Source organism: Tamandua tetradactyla, chromosome 5 (genome assembly GCF_023851605.1).
Source record: "Tamandua tetradactyla isolate mTamTet1 chromosome 5, mTamTet1.pri, whole genome shotgun sequence".
NCBI classification, from domain to species: domain Eukaryota; kingdom Metazoa; phylum Chordata; class Mammalia; order Pilosa; family Myrmecophagidae; genus Tamandua; species Tamandua tetradactyla.
Window position 1 is genome coordinate 144,539,370 of NC_135331.1, and position 21,428 is coordinate 144,560,797.

Below are 21,428 nucleotides of genomic sequence, written 5' to 3' on the forward strand. Positions count from 1 at the left end.
CACCATTAGTTATTAGGAAAAGCCATTCCTAATGATGATATTGTGAGCCATTGATTGTACACCATGTATAAAATGTATGTGTCTGAAGATTTCTGAATTAAAAAAAAAGACTGTAGTACCAGGTCTTGCTACCAAAAAAACAAAAATCACAAAGAGATGCACAACCACTGAGATGCCTAGTATTAAAAAAAGAAAATATGGCAAAGAAGTGAAGATATTGGAAACTTTGTTAGTGGGAATGTACTATGGTGTAGCCGCTGTGGAGAACTGTTTGGCAGTTCCTCAAAAAGTTAACCACAGAATTGCATAAGACCTGGCAATTCCATTTCTAGGCAGATACCCCAAAGAATCGAAAGCAGGTATTTGTACACCAGTATTTATGGTAGCATATCTTTATTTATAGTAGCCCAATAGCCAAAAGGTAGAAGCAACCCAAATATCCATCTATAGACAAATGGGTAAACAATATTGTGATACATACAATGTAGTAGTATTCAGGCATGAAAAAAATGAAGTTCTGATATATGCTTCATGTTCTAGTCTGCTAGCTGCTGGAATGCAATATACCAGAAATGGAATGGCTTTTAAAAAAGGGAATTTAATAAGTTGCTAGTTTACAATTCTAAGGCTGAGAAAGTGTCCCAATTAAAACAAGTCTATAGAAATGTCCAATCTAAGGCATCCAGGGAAACATACTTTGGTTCAAGAAGGATAATGAAGTTCAGGGTTTCTCTCTCAAATGGAAGGGCACGTGGCGAACACAGAGTTTCTGTCTCATCTGGAAAGGCACATAGTGAACGCGGTCAGGATTCCTCTCTCATCTGGAAGGGCACATGGCGAACATGGTGTCATCTGCTGGCTTCTCCTGGCTTCCTGTTTCATGAAGCTCCCTGAAAGGCATTTTCCTTCTTCATCTCCAAAGGTCTGGCTGGTGGACTCTGCTTCTCGTGGCTGTGTCATTCTGCTTTGCTCTCTCTGAATCTCCTTCTTTCACCAAAATGTTTCCTCTTTTGTAGGACTTCAGAAACTAATCAAGACCCACCCAAATGGGTGGGGACATGCCTCCAGCTAATTCAGCTTAACAAGCACTCTTGATTAAATCACATCTCCAGGAAGATGATCTAATTACAGTTTCAAGCATTCAATACTGAATAGGGATTAGAAGAAACGGCTGCCTTTACAAAATGGAATTAGGATTAAAACATGGTGTTTCTAGGGAAAATATATCATTTCCAACCAGCACACTTCAAATGGATGAACCTTGAAGAGATGTTGAGTGAAATAAACCAGACACTAAAGGACAAATATTATACGATTCCACTTACATAAAATATTTTAAAATATGCAAATTCACAGAGGCAGAATGTATATATTAGAGGTTACCAGAAGTTGGTGTGAGTGATAGGGGGCAGAATGGAAAGTTATTCCTTAATGAGCATGGATTATCCGTTTGGGATGATGAAAAAGTTGTGTTTGTAGATGGTGGTGATAGTAGCACATTATGATAATATGAAATTGTATGCTTAAAAATGTTTAAATGGAAAATATTGTGATATATAAAAATTTAAAAAGTAAAAACAATTTGATGGAAGAATACTCTCAGCATCTCAGTAAAGTCAGGAACAAAATGTGTATTTTCACAGTTATTTAATATTATGAAAGTTCTAACTGGTACACTAAAATACGTAGGAGTGAATAAATATGGAAGGAAGTAGATAACTATAAGGAACATAAATGTTCTGTTAAGAGTTTCTGATGGAAATTTCTTAATATTCTTAACGTGTCCTATCTCCCCACATGAATCTAAAAATTTTATTTTATCTCGGTCAAAGAACAGTATAATTATTTTTAAGAATGTGACAAAATTATTTAATTAATTTGAAAGGATGGTATAACATTTTTTGAAAAAGAAAATCAATGTTTAGTACTAGTGGGGAAAATACCTGGTTCTTAAATATTAAATGTACTACAAGACCACACTAATTAGAACAGTTCAAGACTGGTATGGAAATAGAGTTGGATTCAGTAGAACAAAAGAGAAAGTTTAAAAATAGTTCCATGTATTTATAAGTATTTCAACTATAAGGTCATTTCAAATCAGTGGGAGATAGGGTAGATTATTCAGTAAATCTTTGCTTTTCAAATGGCAGGTCATAAACCATGTGTGAGTCATGCAATCAAGTTAGTGGTTCATGATTTTACATTTTTTGAAACAGTTACGTGGTAAGAGTAAGTATTTTTTTGTGGGACATGGGCTTTTATTTTTGTTATACATACGTGTGTTGGGTCACATTGTAAAATGTTTTCCTTAAAGTGGATAATGGTTAAAAAAAAGTTTGAAAACCACTACAATAAACAGTATTTGGACAAATCACTAACTGTTCTGGTTTGCTAGCTGCCGAAATGCAACACACCAGAGATGGATTGGCTTTTAATAAAAGGGGATTTATTTTGTTGGTACTTCAGAGGAAAGGCAGCTGACTTTCCACTGAGGTTCTGTCTTATGTGGAAGGCACAGGATGGTCTCTGCTGGTCTTCTCTCCAGGCCCCTGGGTTCCAACAACTTTCCCCGGGGTGACTTCTTTCTGCATCTCCAAAGGCCTGGGCTGAGCTGCAAGTGCTGAGATGAGGAATGCCGAGCTGCTTGGCTGTGCAACATTGCGCTCTCTCATTTAAGCACCAGCCAATTAAGTCAAACATCAGTCATTACAGCAGACACGCCTCCTAGCCGACTGCAGATGTAATTAGCAACAGATGAGGTTCACGTACATTTGGCTTGTGTCCTCAGCAACAGAATTAGGTATGCTCACCTGGCCAAGTTGACAACTGAATCTAACTAACACACTAACCAATTGGAAAGCATGAAAGAAAGGATATAAAATAATACAGACAGTAAATATTGGATTAAACTTAATCAGTCAAACTAAAGAACAGGAATAGTAATAATATTAATCATATTTAATAAGGTAAAGTTTAAAGCACATAATATTAAGCAGAATATACAAGGTCATAGAATAAGAGCAAATAATGGAATCCAAGTAATATTAAAGGTAAACTATAGCATAAATAAAAATTGTGATTTCAATGAGTAAATAATAGAAATACAATCTAAAAATTAAAGATGTTTTAATCTTAAAGATATAATTAATATGGTAAAACTATGTCATCTATAGATTAAAGCCAAAGGATATTGAATGTTGCCTATATCAATGTATGTTTTTTCCATGCATACAAAAAAAATTCAACTCTATCACATATTGTGTTACTTTGCACAGAGATTTTCTAACTTTTACTATAGAAAAATAAAGTTAAGAAATGTACTTTTTTTTTGTATTTTTAGAGGACTATTTTAATAAAGGGAAATGTACGTCTGAGGACAGTAGGCTTCGATTTGAAACTTATCAGTTGATGTGGCAACAGATGAAATCTGAAACTGAAGTGAGTACTCTTTGTAATAACCTGGCATTTCTCTACTTTTACCGATCTCATATTTGGTGCTTTCCATCTTCCTTCCCACCATTTTCAAGAATATTGATGAAATATAGGAAATACTGGCCAAGCATAACCTGTAAATCCTAAAAAAATACTCATGTTTCAAATAGTAAACATAGCTTCAGGTACTAGAATATATGCTTATAATGATAACTGATAAGACAAGGAACCCTTTACATATCCTCACAGCTTTTAAACGGTGTCACTCTTTAAATTATCCATTCAGTTATGCAAATAAGAAAATCAAGCTATTCCTGAACTTCACTTCCTCATCCCTATATTCATTACATATTCTTTAGATTCCAGCTGTAAAAAATTTCTACTACAGCAAATCAGTAGCCCTAGGGTCAGCATCTCCAGCAGACTTGTTCTGTTTGGCAGACATCTTGCTGTATATTGTTTTGTTTTTAAATGCCTTTGGAAGAGGTATCACACTTTTCTTTTGAAAACCAGTTACGATGTGTCAAATTATTGGTAATAGTAATGCACGAAGTTTTTGTTTTCTTTGTAGCGACTGCAAGAAGAATTAAATAAAAACTTGTTTGACAGTCTAGTTGGATTTCTGCAAAAGTCTCATTCTGGATTCCGGAGGAATTCAAGAGACTGGAGTGGTCAAATAAAAGCCAGAGAAATTCCAACTGCTGCTCTTGTTCTAGGTATGTATGTATTTTTGTTAGTGTGTATTTTGGTGTGTTTGTTGGTTTTGTGTTGAGTATAGTGGAGGATAGGTTGTTTTGGTAAACTAGTTTTGTCTCTTTGACTTAAAGAGTGAAACCAATCATAGTTTGGTTTACATACTTTCAAAACCAATGAAAGTTCCTTATACTGATTGTATATCTGTAAAAGAGAAGAAGTTGATTTAGGGCTAGGTAAAGCTCCCCTCAATTTTGTTAATTTCCAGAGAAATGAAGGGGAAATATATTTGTTGATTTTACTCTTTCTTTCTTATATATGAGAATATGTGAGAGTTAGATTTGGTAATAAAGAAACCACCAGTGTGTTAGTAGATTGGATTTTTTATACTTTATTTTTGATATATTTTCAGTGGAATTACTCTATTTCCTTAGTTTTTCAGTCTCTTAATTGCCTATAGAGGGGTTTGAATAAATTGTGAATAAATTAATTTGCAGACTGAAAACTTTGTAGTATTTAAATGACTTTCATTAATATCCCGTCTTTACCCTACATTTGGATTGTAGGGCAGTGGGAAAAATTTTATTTGGAGAATTAGCAAACATCCATCATTTCTTTTGACATGAAAGTTGATTTATTTAGGTTCCAAGCATATTCTTCATTTCAGTTCCAATTTTTTATTTATTCAGGGTTTATTGTATTAGTGGGCACTGAGATAAGAAACTAATTTCGCTTTTGTTTTGTTTTGTTTTTAGAAGCTAATTTTGTTTTAATGTTGCCTCTAAGACTTCTCATTACCTAATACTTGTTCCTGATTCACAGAGTCCTACTACAAATATGTAGTATTGAAAATCTTGTTAAAATGTAGATTTTCATTAATAAATCTGGGCTAGGACTTGAAATTCTACCTTTCTAACATGTAATGGCCATACGTCTGGTCTGGTGACCACACTTTGAGTAGCAAGATTCAAGGGAATGATTTTTTAATGCTGTGGGCCAGCTTTAGAGTATAGCCTGCCATCAAAGTTCAATCATGGGTGAGCGATTGAGACCCAGTTGATGCCCCTTGTGCTTTTGAATGTTACGTTTCACTCCTGCCAGGTATAGGCAAATGGAGGTAGAAGGAGGGAAACACAATCGAGAGGGATGGCCTGATGGGCTGTTGTGAGAGCACTGTACAGTGGTGGATAATATTTTCTAAAGAAAATTGAAATCCCTGCTAAGCTAATGGGAATCATATGTTTCAAATCAGTAGCCTTAAGAGTTAAAGACATTGTTGTTTATCTTGTTTGCAATAGAAAAGCCCACTGTTTTAAGGAACCTAATTTTAAATCGTTTATAAAGTCAATCAATAAAAGACAAAATAAGCCAATATTTTATTGAACTCCCAAATTTGTTCAGAGATGCAGCATCACCATCATAGACCATAATACATACTGGGAATATAGGTCTTTTTTGTTTTAATTTTTTAAATTGAGGTGGCAGTCATAATAACATAAAATTAACCATTTTAAAGTATGTAATTCATAGGCATGTGGTACATTTACAATATTATGCAACCACCACTTCTGTCTAGGTCGAAAACATTTTCATCACTCCAAAATAAACCTCATACTCATTAATCCCTTATCCTTGTTCCCCCCACCCTGCAGCTCCTGGCATCCACTGGTCTGCTTTCTGTCTCTGTAGCTTTACCTATTCTAGATATTTTATATAAATGGAATCATAACAATATGTGACTGTGTCTGGCTTCTTTCACTGTACATATGTTCAGGGTTTATTGACATTGTAGCATGTATCACTACTTCGTTCCTTTTTATGGCTGAATGGTATTTCATTGTATGTATATACCCCTTTTTTTTTTCATCTATTGAAGGACAGTTAAGTTTTTCCACCTTTTGGCTATTGTGAATAGTACTGCTGTGAACATTAATTTATAAGAATTTGTTTGAACCTGTTTTCAAACTTCTTAGCTATATAACAAACAGTGGGATTGCTGCATCATATGATAATTCTATTTTTGACTTTTTAAAAAACTGCCAAACTGTTTTCCACAGTGGTGAACCAGTTCACATTCCCACCAGCAATGTGCAAGGGTTCCACTTTCTCCAAATTCTCACATTTGCTGTCGTTTTGATTATGGCCATCATAGTGGGTGTGAAGTGATACCTCATTGTAATTTGCTTTTGCAAGCTAATGGTGTTGAGCATCTCTTCATGTCTCATTGGAGAAATGTCTGTTGAAGTCCTTTGCCCATTTTTCAGTTGGGTTTGTTTCTTTGTTGTTGAGTTAGAATTCTTCATGTATTTTGTATACTAGACCCTTATATGTTATTTGCAGCTATTTTCTCCCATTCTGTAGGTTGTTTTTTTCACTTTCTTGATAATGTCCTTTGATGTGTGAATGTTTTGAATTTTGATGAAGTCCAATTTATTTTTTCTTTTGGTGTCATATCTAAGAATCTGTTGCCAACTCCAAGGTCATGAAGACTTGCCCCTATGTTTTCTTCTAAGGGTTTTATAGTTTTACTTTTATATATAAGTTATTGTTCCATGTTGAGTTGATTATTGTATATGATGTGAGGTAGGGGTCTGCCTTCATTCTTTTCATGTGTCTGTCATGTTAAAGGGGCTATTCTTTCCCCATTGGTGTTGGCATCTTTGTCAAAAATCGTTTTGCCATCGATTTATAGGTTATTTCTGGACTCTCAGTTCTGTTCCATTGGTCTGTATGTATGCTGTTATACACTGTTTTGATTCCTATAGCTTTGTAGTAAGTTTTGAAGTCAGAAAGTGTGAGTCCTCCAACTTTGTTCTTGTTTTTCAAATTTAGTTTGGCTTTTCAGCGTCTCTTATAATTCCATATGATTTTGAGGGTCAGCTTTTGCATTTCTGAAGAGAAGGCCATTCAACTTTTGATAGGGATTGCATTGACTCTCCAGATCATTTTGGGTAGTACTGTCATCTTAAACAATATTAAATCTTCAATCCATGAACACGATGTCATTCAGTTTATTTATCATTCAGTTTGTTTAGGTCTTCTTTGCTTTCTTTTAGCAGTGGTTTGTAGTTTTCAGTGTACAAGTCTTTCACTTTCTTCATTAGATTTATATCTAAATATTTTATTCTTTTGTGTGCTATTATAAATTACATTGTTTTTTTAATTTCCTCTTCAGATTGTTCATTTAGAAGTATAGTTTTGATACTCTAAAAAAGATGTGTATTCAGGGAATGCTTAAGCACAATTGCACAATTTTTAATTTAAAACAGATATATGCCCATTAAAAAATAGCCGGCCAACGTTTTTATGTGTGACTCTCCCAAGCAAAAAAAAAAGTGGCTTATTGATTGTTTGGATGATTCTGAACCTTTTTCTTTTCTTCCAATCAATGGCAGTTATACAGTAGCAGTTCTCAAGCAGATTCAGTATATCTGCTGTTGTCACCTTTTTAAGTACCAAAGGACATTCTAGATATTGCAGATTATTGCTAATGGAAGCTTTGGTTAACTGAATCTTCTTTAAAATAATGGGGACATTTCCACTCACTTCTGATAATTAATATGGAGAGCATTAAAACTGAATTGTAGAGATGGTAATCTTAGGTTCAGTGAGTATCAAAAGGGCCCATAGTTTTAATTTGTTAAATTCTTCCCACAGAAATCATTATAGGGTAAATTTTACCTGTGGTATTTAGTATTATGATTTTTCATGATTGGATTTTCCTCAGTTATTAGGCAGGCTAAGTCAGGGTCATAGTAAGGCTAGAATCCGTAGCCTCTTTTTTTCATAGCCTCTTATTTTTGAATCATTATTTTAAAGAATTCTGAACTAGAAAAAGTAATGGAATTACTTTTAAGATGTTTTCAGGAGTCAGATTACTCATTTTTTGCAAGAGAAATTGTCCTAAATTTATCTTTCCTGACCACTAAATATGTGTACATCCAGATATCTGTTATTATCAATATCTCTTCATATATACAGTACATTTTCTTGATTTCTGTTATTAATCATGTTTTTTAAATGTCTTTACTTTTTAGTTCACTTGGCATATTAAATAGATTTTTTTGCCAAATGTTACTAGTAAAAATGTGATGCAATATTGATGTATTATCCCATAGGTGTGAATGTAACAGATCATGATTTAACATTCAGAAGTTTAACAGAGGTCCTTCAGAATAACATCACACCATATGTGGTTTCATTGCAAGCTAAAGATTGTCCAGGTAAAGATAAATGTCGTAATAATCTTATAATCATGTTGAAATGCTATAACTTTCTTCCTTACGTCCTCCCCCTGCCCCAATTCTGTTAATATTCCTTTCTTTATCCCTTTTTATTTGTGGGAAGAGCACAGTGCCTCATTTTTGTAAGGGTGAAGACTAATGTCTTCCAGAGTAATCCTGGTAATGACAGGGCCCTTTGCTCCCTTTTGCTTCCTTAATTCTGTCCCCACCTCTGCCATACCAGGCATATTAGTTTCCCAGCTGCTAAAACAAATACCATACAATGGGTTCGATTAACAACAGGAATTTATTGGCTCATGCTTTCAGAGACTAGAAGACTTGCTTCCTACTGGGGTTGGTATCTTCTGGCTGGCTGGTTATCTTTGGGAACATGGTTTTTTTTTATCACATGGCAGTGCACTTGGCAGCAGTGTCTTCTTTCTCTTCCAGTTTCTGTTCAGTTCCAGTTTCTGGCTGCTCCCCATGGCTTCTCTTTCTGTGTTTGGTTTCCTTTGCTTATAAGGAGCTCAGCCATATTGGATTAAGACCTACCCTCATTCAGTTTGGGCACTTAACTAATAATATCTTCAAAGGTCCTATTTACAAATTGGTTCTTACCCACAGAACAAGGGATTGGGACATGAATATGCCTTTTGTGGAGGGTATAATTTCCCAACTCTAGGACCCTCCCAGTAGTAGTGCGGATATTTTGAAAGCTGTATTCCTTAATCTGGTGAAACTTTAAATAAGCAGAAAGGTGTGCGTCAGTGAGCTGAGAATGGGGAATGGGAGCTCTTATATAGCCAAACAGAGAGTAGACTGACTACATGGGCTTATATTTGAAAGGTCACCATAGTAAAAATAGTTCATTGACAGATCTAATATTGACTCTGTAAAGCCATAAAATCACAAAAGATGTGGACACTAATTTAGAAAAATATGTTTAGACTGCTAGAAGGGCTGATCCACAGTGATAAAAGCCCAAAAATGTTTATGTGTTTCTTTCTATTACTTTTTCTCATAAACTGGTTGGAATTAAGTAAAAGCCTTTAGTACATCTTCTTCAGAAAATGACTATAAGGAAGACTTGTAATTAGTAAAATAATTTATGTAAATGATTCACTGTTCTTTAATAGAAAACACTTCCTAGTCCACAGTAATTTAAATATATATTATTTTCATATAGAAATACACACATGAACTAATCATTCTGAATTAATGATGTTTTATTTTAAATATTAAGGAATGAGTACTAATGAGCAGCAACAGTTAATATGTTAAATGTTATGTTAGTGATATTGATGGTAAGTGTAGTAAAACACTTTTAGTTTGTAAGCTACTGGGAGGCAATATACCAGAAATTGAATGGCTTTTAAAAAGGAAATGTATTAAGTTGGAAGTTGACAGTTCTAAACCTGTAAAAATATCCACACTAAGGCATCCAGATATCTTGGTTCAAAAAAGCCCAATGGGTCAGGAGTACCTCTGTCAGGTGGGAAGACGTGGCTGGCATCTGCTGGGCTATCTGGATTCTTGTTTCAAATGTCTTCCCCAGGGGCATTTTCTTTCTTCATTTCCAAAGGTCTCTGGCTGTCTGGACTCTGCTGGCGCTAAAGCTTTTTCCCAAAATGATTCCCTCTTAAAGGACTCCAGTAAGCAACCCCACCTTCAGTGGGTAGAGGCATATGTCTATGGAAACCATCTAATCAAAAGTTATCACCTACCATCAAGAAGGTCTCATCTCCATGGTAACAATAAAAAAGACCTCACCCAACAATATTGAATGAGGATTAAAGAACTTTGCTTTTCTGGGACACACACACATTCAGACTGGCACACCCTCCCTATTCAAACAGTGTAATATACAATCAGTGTTTCAGGGGGCTTTAAATTTGTTTTAAGAGGAGGTAATCCTTTTTATGTTCTGCAGATGTAAAACATTTTTTGCAAAAGCTGGTTTCCCAGTTGATGGACTGCTATATAAATATAGACTCCAAAGAAGAGGAAAGTGTTCAGGTCACCCAGAAAAAGACACGTTGTTCAATGGATTTCCTTTCTGCTTGGTATATGAATGTCACACAGGTAAATTTGAAGTAATAATTTTCTCCTGTGCAATTGTCTTATGATTGGAGAGATTTGGAATTACATTAGATGTAGTAGTGTTTTATTCTAATAAGGATGTGCTCTTATTGCAGCACTCACTGTTAATTAGTAACTACTTATTTTTCCTAAAGCTACTAGAATTTTAAAGTGTTCTTTTATTAGTATGCAGCCTAATTCTTGGTAAGTGCTTAGGTTCTTACAAGGTCATTTTATTTGTAGGAGAATCTTATCTGGTGACAAAACCAAAAGATCAGGAATTGTCTTTTTTGTAGATGCTATCTCTGTGATAATGCCAATAACATTTATACATTATCTCTTAGATTCATCAAGATTTGCTTTTGGGAAATGCTAGTATCCACTACCCACTTCAATCTAGTTCTGTGAGAGATAGTCTTTTTATTTAATCTTATTTGTTCCATGTTTAGAGTTCTTTGGCAATAAATGCTCTGTAAGTAAAGTATAATCAACAAACACAGAGAAGTTCCATCCTACCATGACATTATCTAGTGAAAATTCATAAGTTAGGTGATTCATGAGTAACTGCACCATAAAACCAGTATTATTGTATGATGCTGTGTAGCCAGATAGTCTGAGGAAAAAACATTATTTTGATATTTTCTAATCAACATTTCTGCTGAAGTCATGAGTTAAATTTCATTAACTCATTTCATTTTGCTTAGAAGAACTCAAACTAGATACAATCCTTACCATAATGTCTTCATTTGAGCTCTAATTTTAGATTTTGTTTAAATCAAACACTATTTGTAATAATTTATGCCAGTTATCTTTAGAAAATTGGTATTGGGCCTGTTGATAATTAACCTTGAAATTTCACAGTACTAGAATAGCAACTAGTGTTATTGTGTTTTTTTTGTTGTTGATGAAAAATACTAGCTTTCACCTTAAAGCAAACCAATAAAAAAATCAATTGAGAAAATTTTCTCTTCTCTCCATGCTTTTCTTATCATTTTCTCAGATAGCTGAAAATATAAATATTTCATATGAGTTACAGATTCTGCTGAATCTTTTTCTTCTTGGTTATTATTCCCATGTCGGACATAGAAAGATTCTGTGGAATGAGTTTCTATTATGTGGGAGAAATAAAAGAAACAGTGTTACTGTGGCAATATGTGCTTTAGCTTTGTGGTAATAAAGCATGTTTTAGGTGGTAAGGCTTATTTTTAACTCCTTCTTTCCACAATGGTTTGAAAGAGGACAGACCCAAAAATGACAAGCAAGAAAAGGACTTCTTCCACCCAATGGCAGTCTCCTCCTGTTGTGCTTATCTTGAAGGATATGGAAAGCTTCACCACAAAAGTGCTCCAAGACTTCATAATTATCAGCAGGTAGATGTTGTGTCCCCTATCTTTTGTGCTACAGTTCTCTGTTTACTAAGAAATAGTGCTTTTAACTTAAAAAGTAACTTAAAAAAAAAAAGAATGGTAATTTATTCTTCATTTTAATACCAACTAGATGGAAACCAAAGTGATTTCATGTTCTTAATAATTGAATATTCAAACGCTTATTACATTTTTCATTTTCTTTTTGGCACAAGAATCAAAACACCACAGTTAGCCAGTTTTTAATTAGCATGGTGAAGTAGTATAAAATTTAGCTTATTTTACCAGGGTTGTCTGTATTTTAAAATAAATGGATAAATTACGCCAGGTTGAGATATTTTTGTCAGCTTTTATTTTCTGATACATGTCTACCTTTAAAGACTCTGTGTTTCCCAGAGATTTACTGAGCAAGAATATTTTCTAAATAACATTATTGTATACTTATATAATATTTACAGTTGAGAAACTACTTTTGTGATCTCATCATTCCTTCTAGGCAACCCTCTGAGACCCAAAACTAGAGTAACTAATTCTGTTTTTAAATCTTAGTGTCATGCATTTCCCATGGTAGATTTTTTAATATATAATTTATTTTATGCTAAATGTTAACTTGCCTTAATAATTATGGCTACAGTTATCTAAAGCTATACTTTGTTACAATTTACAAATGTACTTACAATTTTTATTTTTGTAGTGTCTTTTTTCCTATTAATTATAAGCTTTCCTATTGATTGTAAGATTTCTAACTGCTAAAACTGTCTTAATGCTAACAGCTTAACACGCTGGAAACACGTTATTGTACAAAATAGTGACAGCAAAGCTCCACTTCTTTGTAGCTCAGATATATGACTACTTTAACTATCAAAAGTATGGAAGAAGGGCGGGCCATGGTGGCTCAGTAGGCAGATTTCTCACCTGCCATTCCAGAGGACCCAGGTTCAATTCCTAGTACCTGCCCATGTTAAAAAAAAGGAAGTATGGAAGAAAAACTTAAAACAGTAGGAGCGTTCATGCACTTTACTCCTATGAAGGTAGAATTGCACACAGCTAGGATACTGAAAAGCACTAACTAACAGAAGGAAGCAAGCAAAGTCATCAGCTATGGTACAGAGGTCTGTGGCTTATAATAGCCTCCAAAGACAGCACTGTTTCAAGCTGTAAAAGTCATTTGCATATGAACACATGACATGAATCATGTTCAATAAGTTTAATGTAAGAGTGCAAGGAAGAGATGTAACATTTTGAAGTAATGTTCTTTAAAAGATGTCTTACATATGTGTAAGAAAAGTTTTCTCATTTTTACCTATTACAGCTGGGTGACATGGTGTATTCAAAATATCTATATATAGAATAAGTTACCTTGGAAATTAGTGTGCTTCGTGTCACTGAACTTTTAAAGCATAGGCTGGATGCCTAACTTTGAAGAAGACTGTAACTAGGGCTCAAATTGTGGGTTAAAGATTAAATTGAATGATTTCTTAAAGCCTCTTCTAATACTTGAGACTCTTAATGCTTGAAAGGAGGCACTTGATCTCTCTGGAGCTCTGTGTTATTATTATAATAAAATGAGATGATTCATTAATAGGTTGAGTTCAGAGTTAGAGTGTCTGGGAAATATCTATTCCTGTGTTACTTTAACAGAGGAAATTGAGTTACCTAGAAAATTTTATTTGGAATGACAGTCATTAACAGTGTCTGATAAAATAAACATTATAATAAAACTTGTTTTGAAATATGTATTGATATATTTGCTAAAGAAATTCCACTTTTGTATCTTACTTTGAAAACTAGTCAACATCTACATGAATTTCCACTAATACTCATTTTTGGAATCGCCACATCTCCTATTATCATCCACCGATTACTTCCTCATGCAGTATCATCTCTATTGTGTATAGAACTGTTCCAATCTTTGTCTTGCAAGGAGCATCTGACTACAGTACTTGATAAGGTAAAAAGAAAAAACTGTACCAGTGAAACGGTTAAAAGAAAACTGCTGAGAATAGATCGTAAATAAACATGTTAGTGATAAATCTCTACAATCTCAGAGTACTATATTGAACATATTCCTTCACTTATTTTACTTTTTTTATTTAATGGTTTTTATACTGTTACAGTATTGCTTTTCAGATAAAATATAAGCTTTATGAAAGCAGTGGTCACATCATATGCATGTAATATATATCATTACTCTATGAAAAAATCATAGATTTTAAAAATAAATATTTAAAGAATCTATAGATTTCTTAGGAATAGCTATAATACATTTTAGGTCCTACATTTAATACAAAAACGTTTGAAGTTTTTATTGGACTCTTTCCTAACTGTCATGCTACTCTTCAGAAAAAATTCAGAAAAATTCCTTAGACTTTACCTTAACTCCTATAATGTTTCTACCCAAATAGTAATATGTCCCTTTAATATTGATCTTTCACAAATTGTTGCTTGACTTAACTCCTTAAAGCTATGCTTTATGCTGCTTGCATGAGGTAAACCAGTGACAAGCCACTATATACTTACTAACCATTCCTAAATTTTTTTTTCTATGAAGGTGATAACCATCTGATTTACAGGCACATTTGGGAAAATATTTCTAGTGATAGTATTTAAGATTATTTTGTGGTGGCTAAATTCGTTTGGCCTTCTATGGCTGTGCTTCTGTTTATTTTGAAAGAAGAATCCTAATATGACTTTTCATATGTAAAATTTTCACTGTAGACCATTGAAAATTAGCTAAATAATACAAATTCAGCTATTCTATATTTTTGAAAACAGACATCTATTAATTGTGTTTTGTTTCTCATTCAGGGGTACATAATGTGTTACCCTTCATTAATTTGCATCAGTGGGACAAAAGAAAAATCTCATCTTGAGCAAGAATTACTGAAGGCTGTAACTTCTGCAGGGCCTTCTGTTGGGAGAAAAAGAATTACATATAGTTAACAGGCAGTCTTTGTTTAAAATTAGGTTTTGGATAGAGGATAGTGAGGAGCTTTAGTTCTGAAGATGTAGTGTGAATAGCTTTTGTTTCTGTTGTGTAAGTTGACAAATTAACTTTTAACCTGAAACACACACACACACAGCAGTAGCTATTATTGCCACTTTCACAGTTATTGTGCCATAGTAACATTCTTGCTTCGTTATTTATATTTCATATTTATGAAGAGCAAAGAGTAATAAGGAGTGTGTTCCACTCCCCATCCCCCCCTTATCTCTTTCAGGTACTTCTTACAACTCAGTTTCCCTTTAAATTAAGTGAAAAAGTATTACAGGTTCTGACCAACATCTTTTTATACCATGATTTCTCAATTCAGAACTTTATAAAAGGACTTCAGGTAAGAAGATACAGGGGTTTGAAAATTTATGAGCTGATTCTAAATAATTTGCATGTTTTTTCCATCTATTTAATCAAGATTTAAGGCATTTTAAATGGAAGAATCTAGAATGAATAAATTCAAGTTACATTATTCTAGATTCTACCATTTGGAATTTTACATTTTGGATTGGTATTTCATTAGAATACTTGGGCATCTGGTGGACCCTTAGGTGACACTTTATTCCCATCTACACCACATTTACAAATATCCTAAGAGAGTTGCTTCTACAGATAGCTAATCTGTTTAGTTTTCTTAGTTTATGTTGCAAAGGCTACCATTTTCTGTCCCTATCCACAAAATTGGAACCTTAAAATATTAGAGGTATAAAGCCATTTATATATTCTTTGCAGTATTATTGTGATGTTATTAAACATATTAATGCCGTAAATTCTTTTGTTCCTTAAAAAGAAAAAAAACTGGGCGGGCCGCGGTGGCTCAGCGGGCAAAGTGCTTGCCTGCTATGCCGGAGGACCTCGGTTCGATTCCCGGCCCCAGCCCATGTAACAAAAAACGGAAAAACAAAATACAATAAAAAACAAGAAAATGTTTAAAAAGATGTTTCCCTTTCTTCCTTCCTTCCTTCCTTCTATCCTTCCTTCCTTCTCTCTGTCTTTAAAAAAAAAAAAAAAAAAAGAAAAAAAACTTAAAATTGAGCAGATACAGAGAAAAAGATTTACTGCCAAACTATAGCAAATATATTTAATCTTTACATTTCTTTCAGCTTTCTCTATTGGAGCATTTCTATTCCCAGCCCCTCAGTGTTCTATGCTGTAATCTCCCAGAGGCCAAGAGAAGAATAAATTTTTTATCAGATAATCAATGTGAAAACATCAGACGTCTTCCATCTTTTAGAAGGTAAAAAGAGAAGTACATATTTAACCACATCGTATGATAGAGTTTGGGATAAAATAAGAAAATAAGGCATTGCATAGCCAGTTTTTGTTTGTTTGTTTTTTTCTACACGACCAGGCACCGAGAAATGAACCTGTGTCTCCGGCATGGCAGGCAAGAGCTCTGCCACTGCACCACCATTGCCTGTCCACATAACCAGTTATTTTTAAGATGGAGAAAAGAAACATTGCTTAACCTTTTCATTTTGTTTAGAGCAAAATAAAACTTCCATTTTTAGTTGTGGACTTTCTTTGTTGGTTTGAATATAAAGAAATATTTTTACAAAGGGACATAATTTCCAAGTTTGTCGGAATTAATTTTTAGAAATAACATTTTCTGTTTATGGCCTTTGTTTATGATTAGATTCCTAGACTATAAAGTGTAGCTGATTTATAAACTTAAAAATTACCATTACAATATGACCGTTGCCTTGAATTTATTTTTGAGAAGAAATTAAACCATTCTACAAAAAGTACTTTTTTATTCCCACATACTATTCAAATATTCAGCGTGTTTAATTTTCTCTTTTCTGTGTATGGAATGGTGAAAATTTTAGGTATGTGGAAAAGCAAGCTTCAGAAAAGCAAGTTGCATTATTGACCAATGAAAAGATTTTAAAGGTAGGAATGTGAATATGTTCGCTTACTTTCTTTTTCTTCTTCATGAAAAAGAATGTGCACATAATATTTGAGTAAATTTTATAAAAACATATCTGTTCATCTTAGTACTCTTGCACTATGAAAAACTAGAATGTGATGTTCAGTTTGGAATGTGAATCTTAGAAGTGATAGAAAACCTCTACTCTAAAAGTTAAGACCTTTTTGGAGAAAAAGTATTAATTAGAACCTGGGGTTTCTCCAGTGATCTGTTTTCAAAGCATTTTTAGATCTCAACTTTCTTTCAAATAACGGTTTTGGAATCTGCACGCAATCTCATTTTAATGTTGTTTTATAGACTGTCATATAAATATAACAGTACATAGAAGCCTTGCAGTTTAGATACCTATTGCTAAGTGGGTATTGATTTGAAAAAGAACAGGCCAGGGAAGAGATGATGAGCTTAGAAAATTATGAGTTAGGCATACAACATAGGAGATATCAAATAAGGAATTTCTTCTTTCTTTCTTAAGTATATAATGCTTGGACATCGTACATAATTCAAAAGACAAAAATAATATATGGTGAAAAGGCTTCCTTCCACCTCTCTCAACCAACTACCCAATATCTTGTGCTGAATACAGCCAGTGTTAAGTATAATTTTAGAGATAGTCTGTGCACTAGATATGTTTTGGAGGTTTTCCTCTTTTTTACAGACACTGAGTGTATTATGCATGCTATTCTGTACCTTGTTTTATTTTGCACTTAATCTTGGAAATTGTTCCACATCAGTACTAAAGAGAGTCATAGGATTCTGCTGCATGAATGTGCCTTCATTTTAACAAGTTCCTTACTGATAGACATTTAGAAACCTGTATTGTCACATTTATTTTCATACTTCTCATATCTATTAGGAAAAAGTTGTTAGAAAATTATGATAAAATTAAAATGAATTTGAAGTTAAGCCCTAGTGCTAATGTGAGTTTTGCTGATATATGCTATTTTCAAATTTTGAACAAATGAAAATAAGTTTCTAGAGGGCATGCGTTCATGTAGTTCTTACTTATTTGCCTCCTTATTTACTTAAATGCTGAAGATGACTTTTATTAAACATTATTTCTAATGCATAAATACACACTGGTCCATAATTTAAAATCACTTCTAGATTGGGGTCAGTAATCATTTTAATAACCTCCGTAATCTTTTCAGAATGGTTTAGGATGTCCTCAAACCACTGTGGGTTATTTGGGTAGAGAGGAAATTTAAGAACCGGTGAAAAGGATGTGTGCATGTTGACTGAGTCTTTTAAGATTAGATAGATTAGCTCATTGCTGGGTCAGCTAGTTGCCAGTACATTTCCTGCTAGAACTTTCTGTCAGAGTGTATTTTCAAAAATCAATATTTTAAAGAGTACCATTAATCATTTAAATAACAAAGGGAGAGAATGTCTGGACTAGGCTATTATAGAAACATTCTGATATTTATCTCTGCTTTTCAGTAATTTTTTGTATATTTCCTAAGCATTTATTTACATTGTCCTTGTTCTTGTTATACTCATCAGCTCTATTTGTTATTATCTTTGCCTAAAGTACTGTCTTCATTGGTATTGCATTGATGTGAGACAGGTATTGATTTTATGGTTTTATATTTTGTCATATAAGGGCATATTTTCTTGAGACTTAAACAGTGAGAAATATGAAAAAAGGACAAAGATTTTTACCATTACTCTGAAAAAGTTATCTGTACGTTACCTGTTGCTAAATTCAAAGAAAGGAAGATGTCTATAAAGAAATCACTGGAGGTTTTATTCTACTTTGGTAGAATACTTAAATCAATCAGTGCCTGTCAGTTTCTCTAGTTTAGAGTCAAAAGTATCTTTGAATATTTTATTCTCATTATATTGCTTCTCTTTTTATGGTTTTGTAAAAATACATGATAATCAGTGATATGATACTGCATGGTATAGTGTAAAATCTCCAGTCTTAAACAAAGAAATCTTGTCTTTGGACTCCAGCTACTTATTAGCCATGTGTACTTAAGGAAATCACTTACTCTTTAAGTTTCAATTACCTTATCCATATAATAGGATATAAGTCCTATTATGATTTCCTCATAGATTATTATGATAAAGTTTGTTTAGCAAGTGAGAATGATAAAACTTTTATAAATGTAAATCATAAACACTGTTAAGTTATGTATTTTTCACTGTGACAAAAAATGTCAATATGAACAGTTATATAACATATATACAATGTATATCATAATATAAAATATACAATATATAATATTAAACAGATTATATAGTTATACAGACTACCTACCATTAGGGTTTATCATTTTGTACTCATTTTCTGTACTTGAATTTATAAGAGATAGAACTTAAAGTATACTTGAGAGAAATTGACCCTCTTTATATCTAGACTGTTTCTTCTCTAAGAGTGCTTTGTTCCCTACCCTGATGAACTAGACCAGTGGTTCTTAAACTTAAGCGTCCATCACAGTCACCCAGAGGGCTTTTTAAAACGTGGATTTCTGGGCTCCATCCCCAGAGTTTCTGATTGCTTAAGTCTGGAAGGGGACTCTGGAATTTGCATTTCTAACAGGGTCCCAGGTGAATCGTATGCTGCTGGTTTGTAAACCACTCTTTGAGAACCAAAAAACTAGATGACTCCCAGGAAAGATGTTTTCCTTTAGCTTATTTTCTTGAGTGTAGAACTAATCTGTTAAGTTCCAAAAATGATTCTCTCAGTTATCCTCTGACTAGACTAAAGGATGTGAAAAAAAACCTTCAGCTCCCTTAAAACTATGGACCCATTAGTTTCATAGATACTGCTTCAAAACTTTATGCCAGCTTTGTATATAATAAACTTCAGGTTTGAGTTTTTAAATACTGTATGTTTTTTTATTAAGAAATGCTACTTACTGAACAGTGTACATTTTTAAAAGATTCATTTAAGGTGGGGCATTAAAAAGCCATATTCACCTGATAAAAACCAAAGATTCTGTACATTTCCTAATTTCTGAATTGTCTGTCCTCTGAATAGTTATATAGTGCATCTGGGTTATTGACCAAAAAGTGTACTCTGGCCATATGACAGTCATATTCTTCTAAGTTTAAATTTAATAAGCTTGGCCTGTTGTTCAAACTTCTGTGACTTTATACAGCTTTCAAAGCCTGTAATAGAGGTTTAACCAAACAATCTTAAGGTTCTTTTCTGGCTCTAGAATGCTATGATTTTGCCTGCTTGTTCATTAAACAGATTAATAGTAATTTTATGACTGTTAAATCATTTAGATTCCTCATTAAAAATTTATTTTAGTGCCATAGGCTTAAGAGAAGATGAATAAATTGTTATGTTAGACATTTGTATGTTTTAGCCAAAATAGCAGCATCAATGACTGGATATATTTTTGCTATGTTTTTGCCATATAATGTTGATTTGTAATCAAGCTTTAATTTTTATAAAAGCTTTAGTTTGTGAAAATATATTTCATGACAACTTGAGCTGTCAGAAATTACAAAGATGTGGTTTTTATTGCTTATGCCTGAAATTTTGTTTCAGGTCAGATATTAAGGAGAACTTTGAAAGAAGATTGTGGTCTCACATCATATTTGGATAATTGTTGTTATTATTTAATAATAAAAAACACTGGGGGCCACGGTGGCTCAGCAGGTATAGTTCTCGCCTGCCATGCTGGAGACCTGGGTTTGATTCCCAGTGCCTGCCCATGCAAAAATAAATAAATAAATAAAAATAAAAAACACTGGATCTTGAAATAGTTTGATGATTTTTTTTTCCCAAGTGGGAAGGGACTAGGAATCGAACCCAGGTCTCTGGCATGGCAGACGAGAATTCTACCTGTTGAGCCACCATCACACCGCCCTTGAAGATTTTTTAGTAATGAAAAATTCTCTTCCTTTTATACCCCATAAGAGAATGTTTTGGGGAAATTGCAACAACTTTTACTAATTAGTTGATAGTATATATGTATAATCTCACTGTGAGACATAGCTACCACATGTTAGATTTTTTTTTTCCCTTTGAGGAGAGTCACAAAAGACTAAGTAGGTTGCCTATGTAAAATGTCACAATGGCAAGTGGAAGATCTAGTATTAATAAACAAGACTGATGTTAAAGCTCATATACTTTATATACCACTATATTGAAAAATTCATACAAGCTGGCAAGAACATACCTTAGGTTCTTTGTTAATGTTCAAGAAATCAGGAATGGGGCTTTCAAATGTTGTAGGAAGTTAATAGTAAAGGTAATTTATAGTAGATTTAGGAAACCACTTTGTATTAGTCAGCTTAAGCCTTTGTAGTTAAGGTAGCCATGTTCAGCTGCCCAGATGCGATGTGTAGTACATGCTGCTGCTCCAATTAAAGACAGAGGGAAACAAATCACCTCCTCCCCCAGATATTTATATTGGTCGTCCAATATTTATATACACACACATTTTATTTTCAAGATACTTTTCTGAAAAGGGCTTTATTATTCCTGTTCTCTCTACCAACCACATCACACATATTGCCAGTATTGATTTGCTATTCATGTTGATCTTGTCTGGTCAAGAAGAAGTTAGTTACGTTGTGCTCAGGATATTAAATAAATGGATAAATCCATATATTCCATTTAGATTCAATTAAATATTTTAATTCAAATCTTTCTAAAGACGTTTGACATATTCAAACTAAGTTTGAAGAGTTAACATCCAGCTATGTAGAAAACTTAGATTCCATCCCTTGCAGGTGACAGTTTTATTATCCTG

At 33.4% G+C, this 21,428-nt stretch overlaps 1 protein-coding gene across 3 annotated transcripts in view; it reads left to right on the forward strand.

The window, feature by feature from the left end:
• The window catches only part of ORC3 (origin recognition complex subunit 3), a 91,482-nt gene that overhangs the window by 27,230 nt on the left and 42,824 nt on the right, over nt 1-21,428 (forward strand). For 2 of the 3 annotated variants that reach the window (XM_077162383.1, XM_077162384.1), the window contains exons 3-11: nt 3,341-3,438; nt 4,004-4,148; nt 8,244-8,348; nt 10,279-10,430; nt 11,664-11,797; nt 13,583-13,742; nt 15,013-15,126; nt 15,890-16,023; nt 16,616-16,679. In XM_077162383.1, coding sequence (XP_077018498.1) covers nt 3,341-3,438; nt 4,004-4,148; nt 8,244-8,348; nt 10,279-10,430; nt 11,664-11,797; nt 13,583-13,742; nt 15,013-15,126; nt 15,890-16,023; nt 16,616-16,679 — 1,106 coding nt within the window. Of the gene's footprint in view, nt 1-3,340; nt 3,439-4,003; nt 4,149-8,243; nt 8,349-9,930; nt 10,097-10,278; nt 10,431-11,663; nt 11,798-13,582; nt 13,743-15,012; nt 15,127-15,889; nt 16,024-16,615; nt 16,680-21,428 lie in introns of those variants that run through there. The other variant, XM_077162385.1, reaches the window with a different exon arrangement.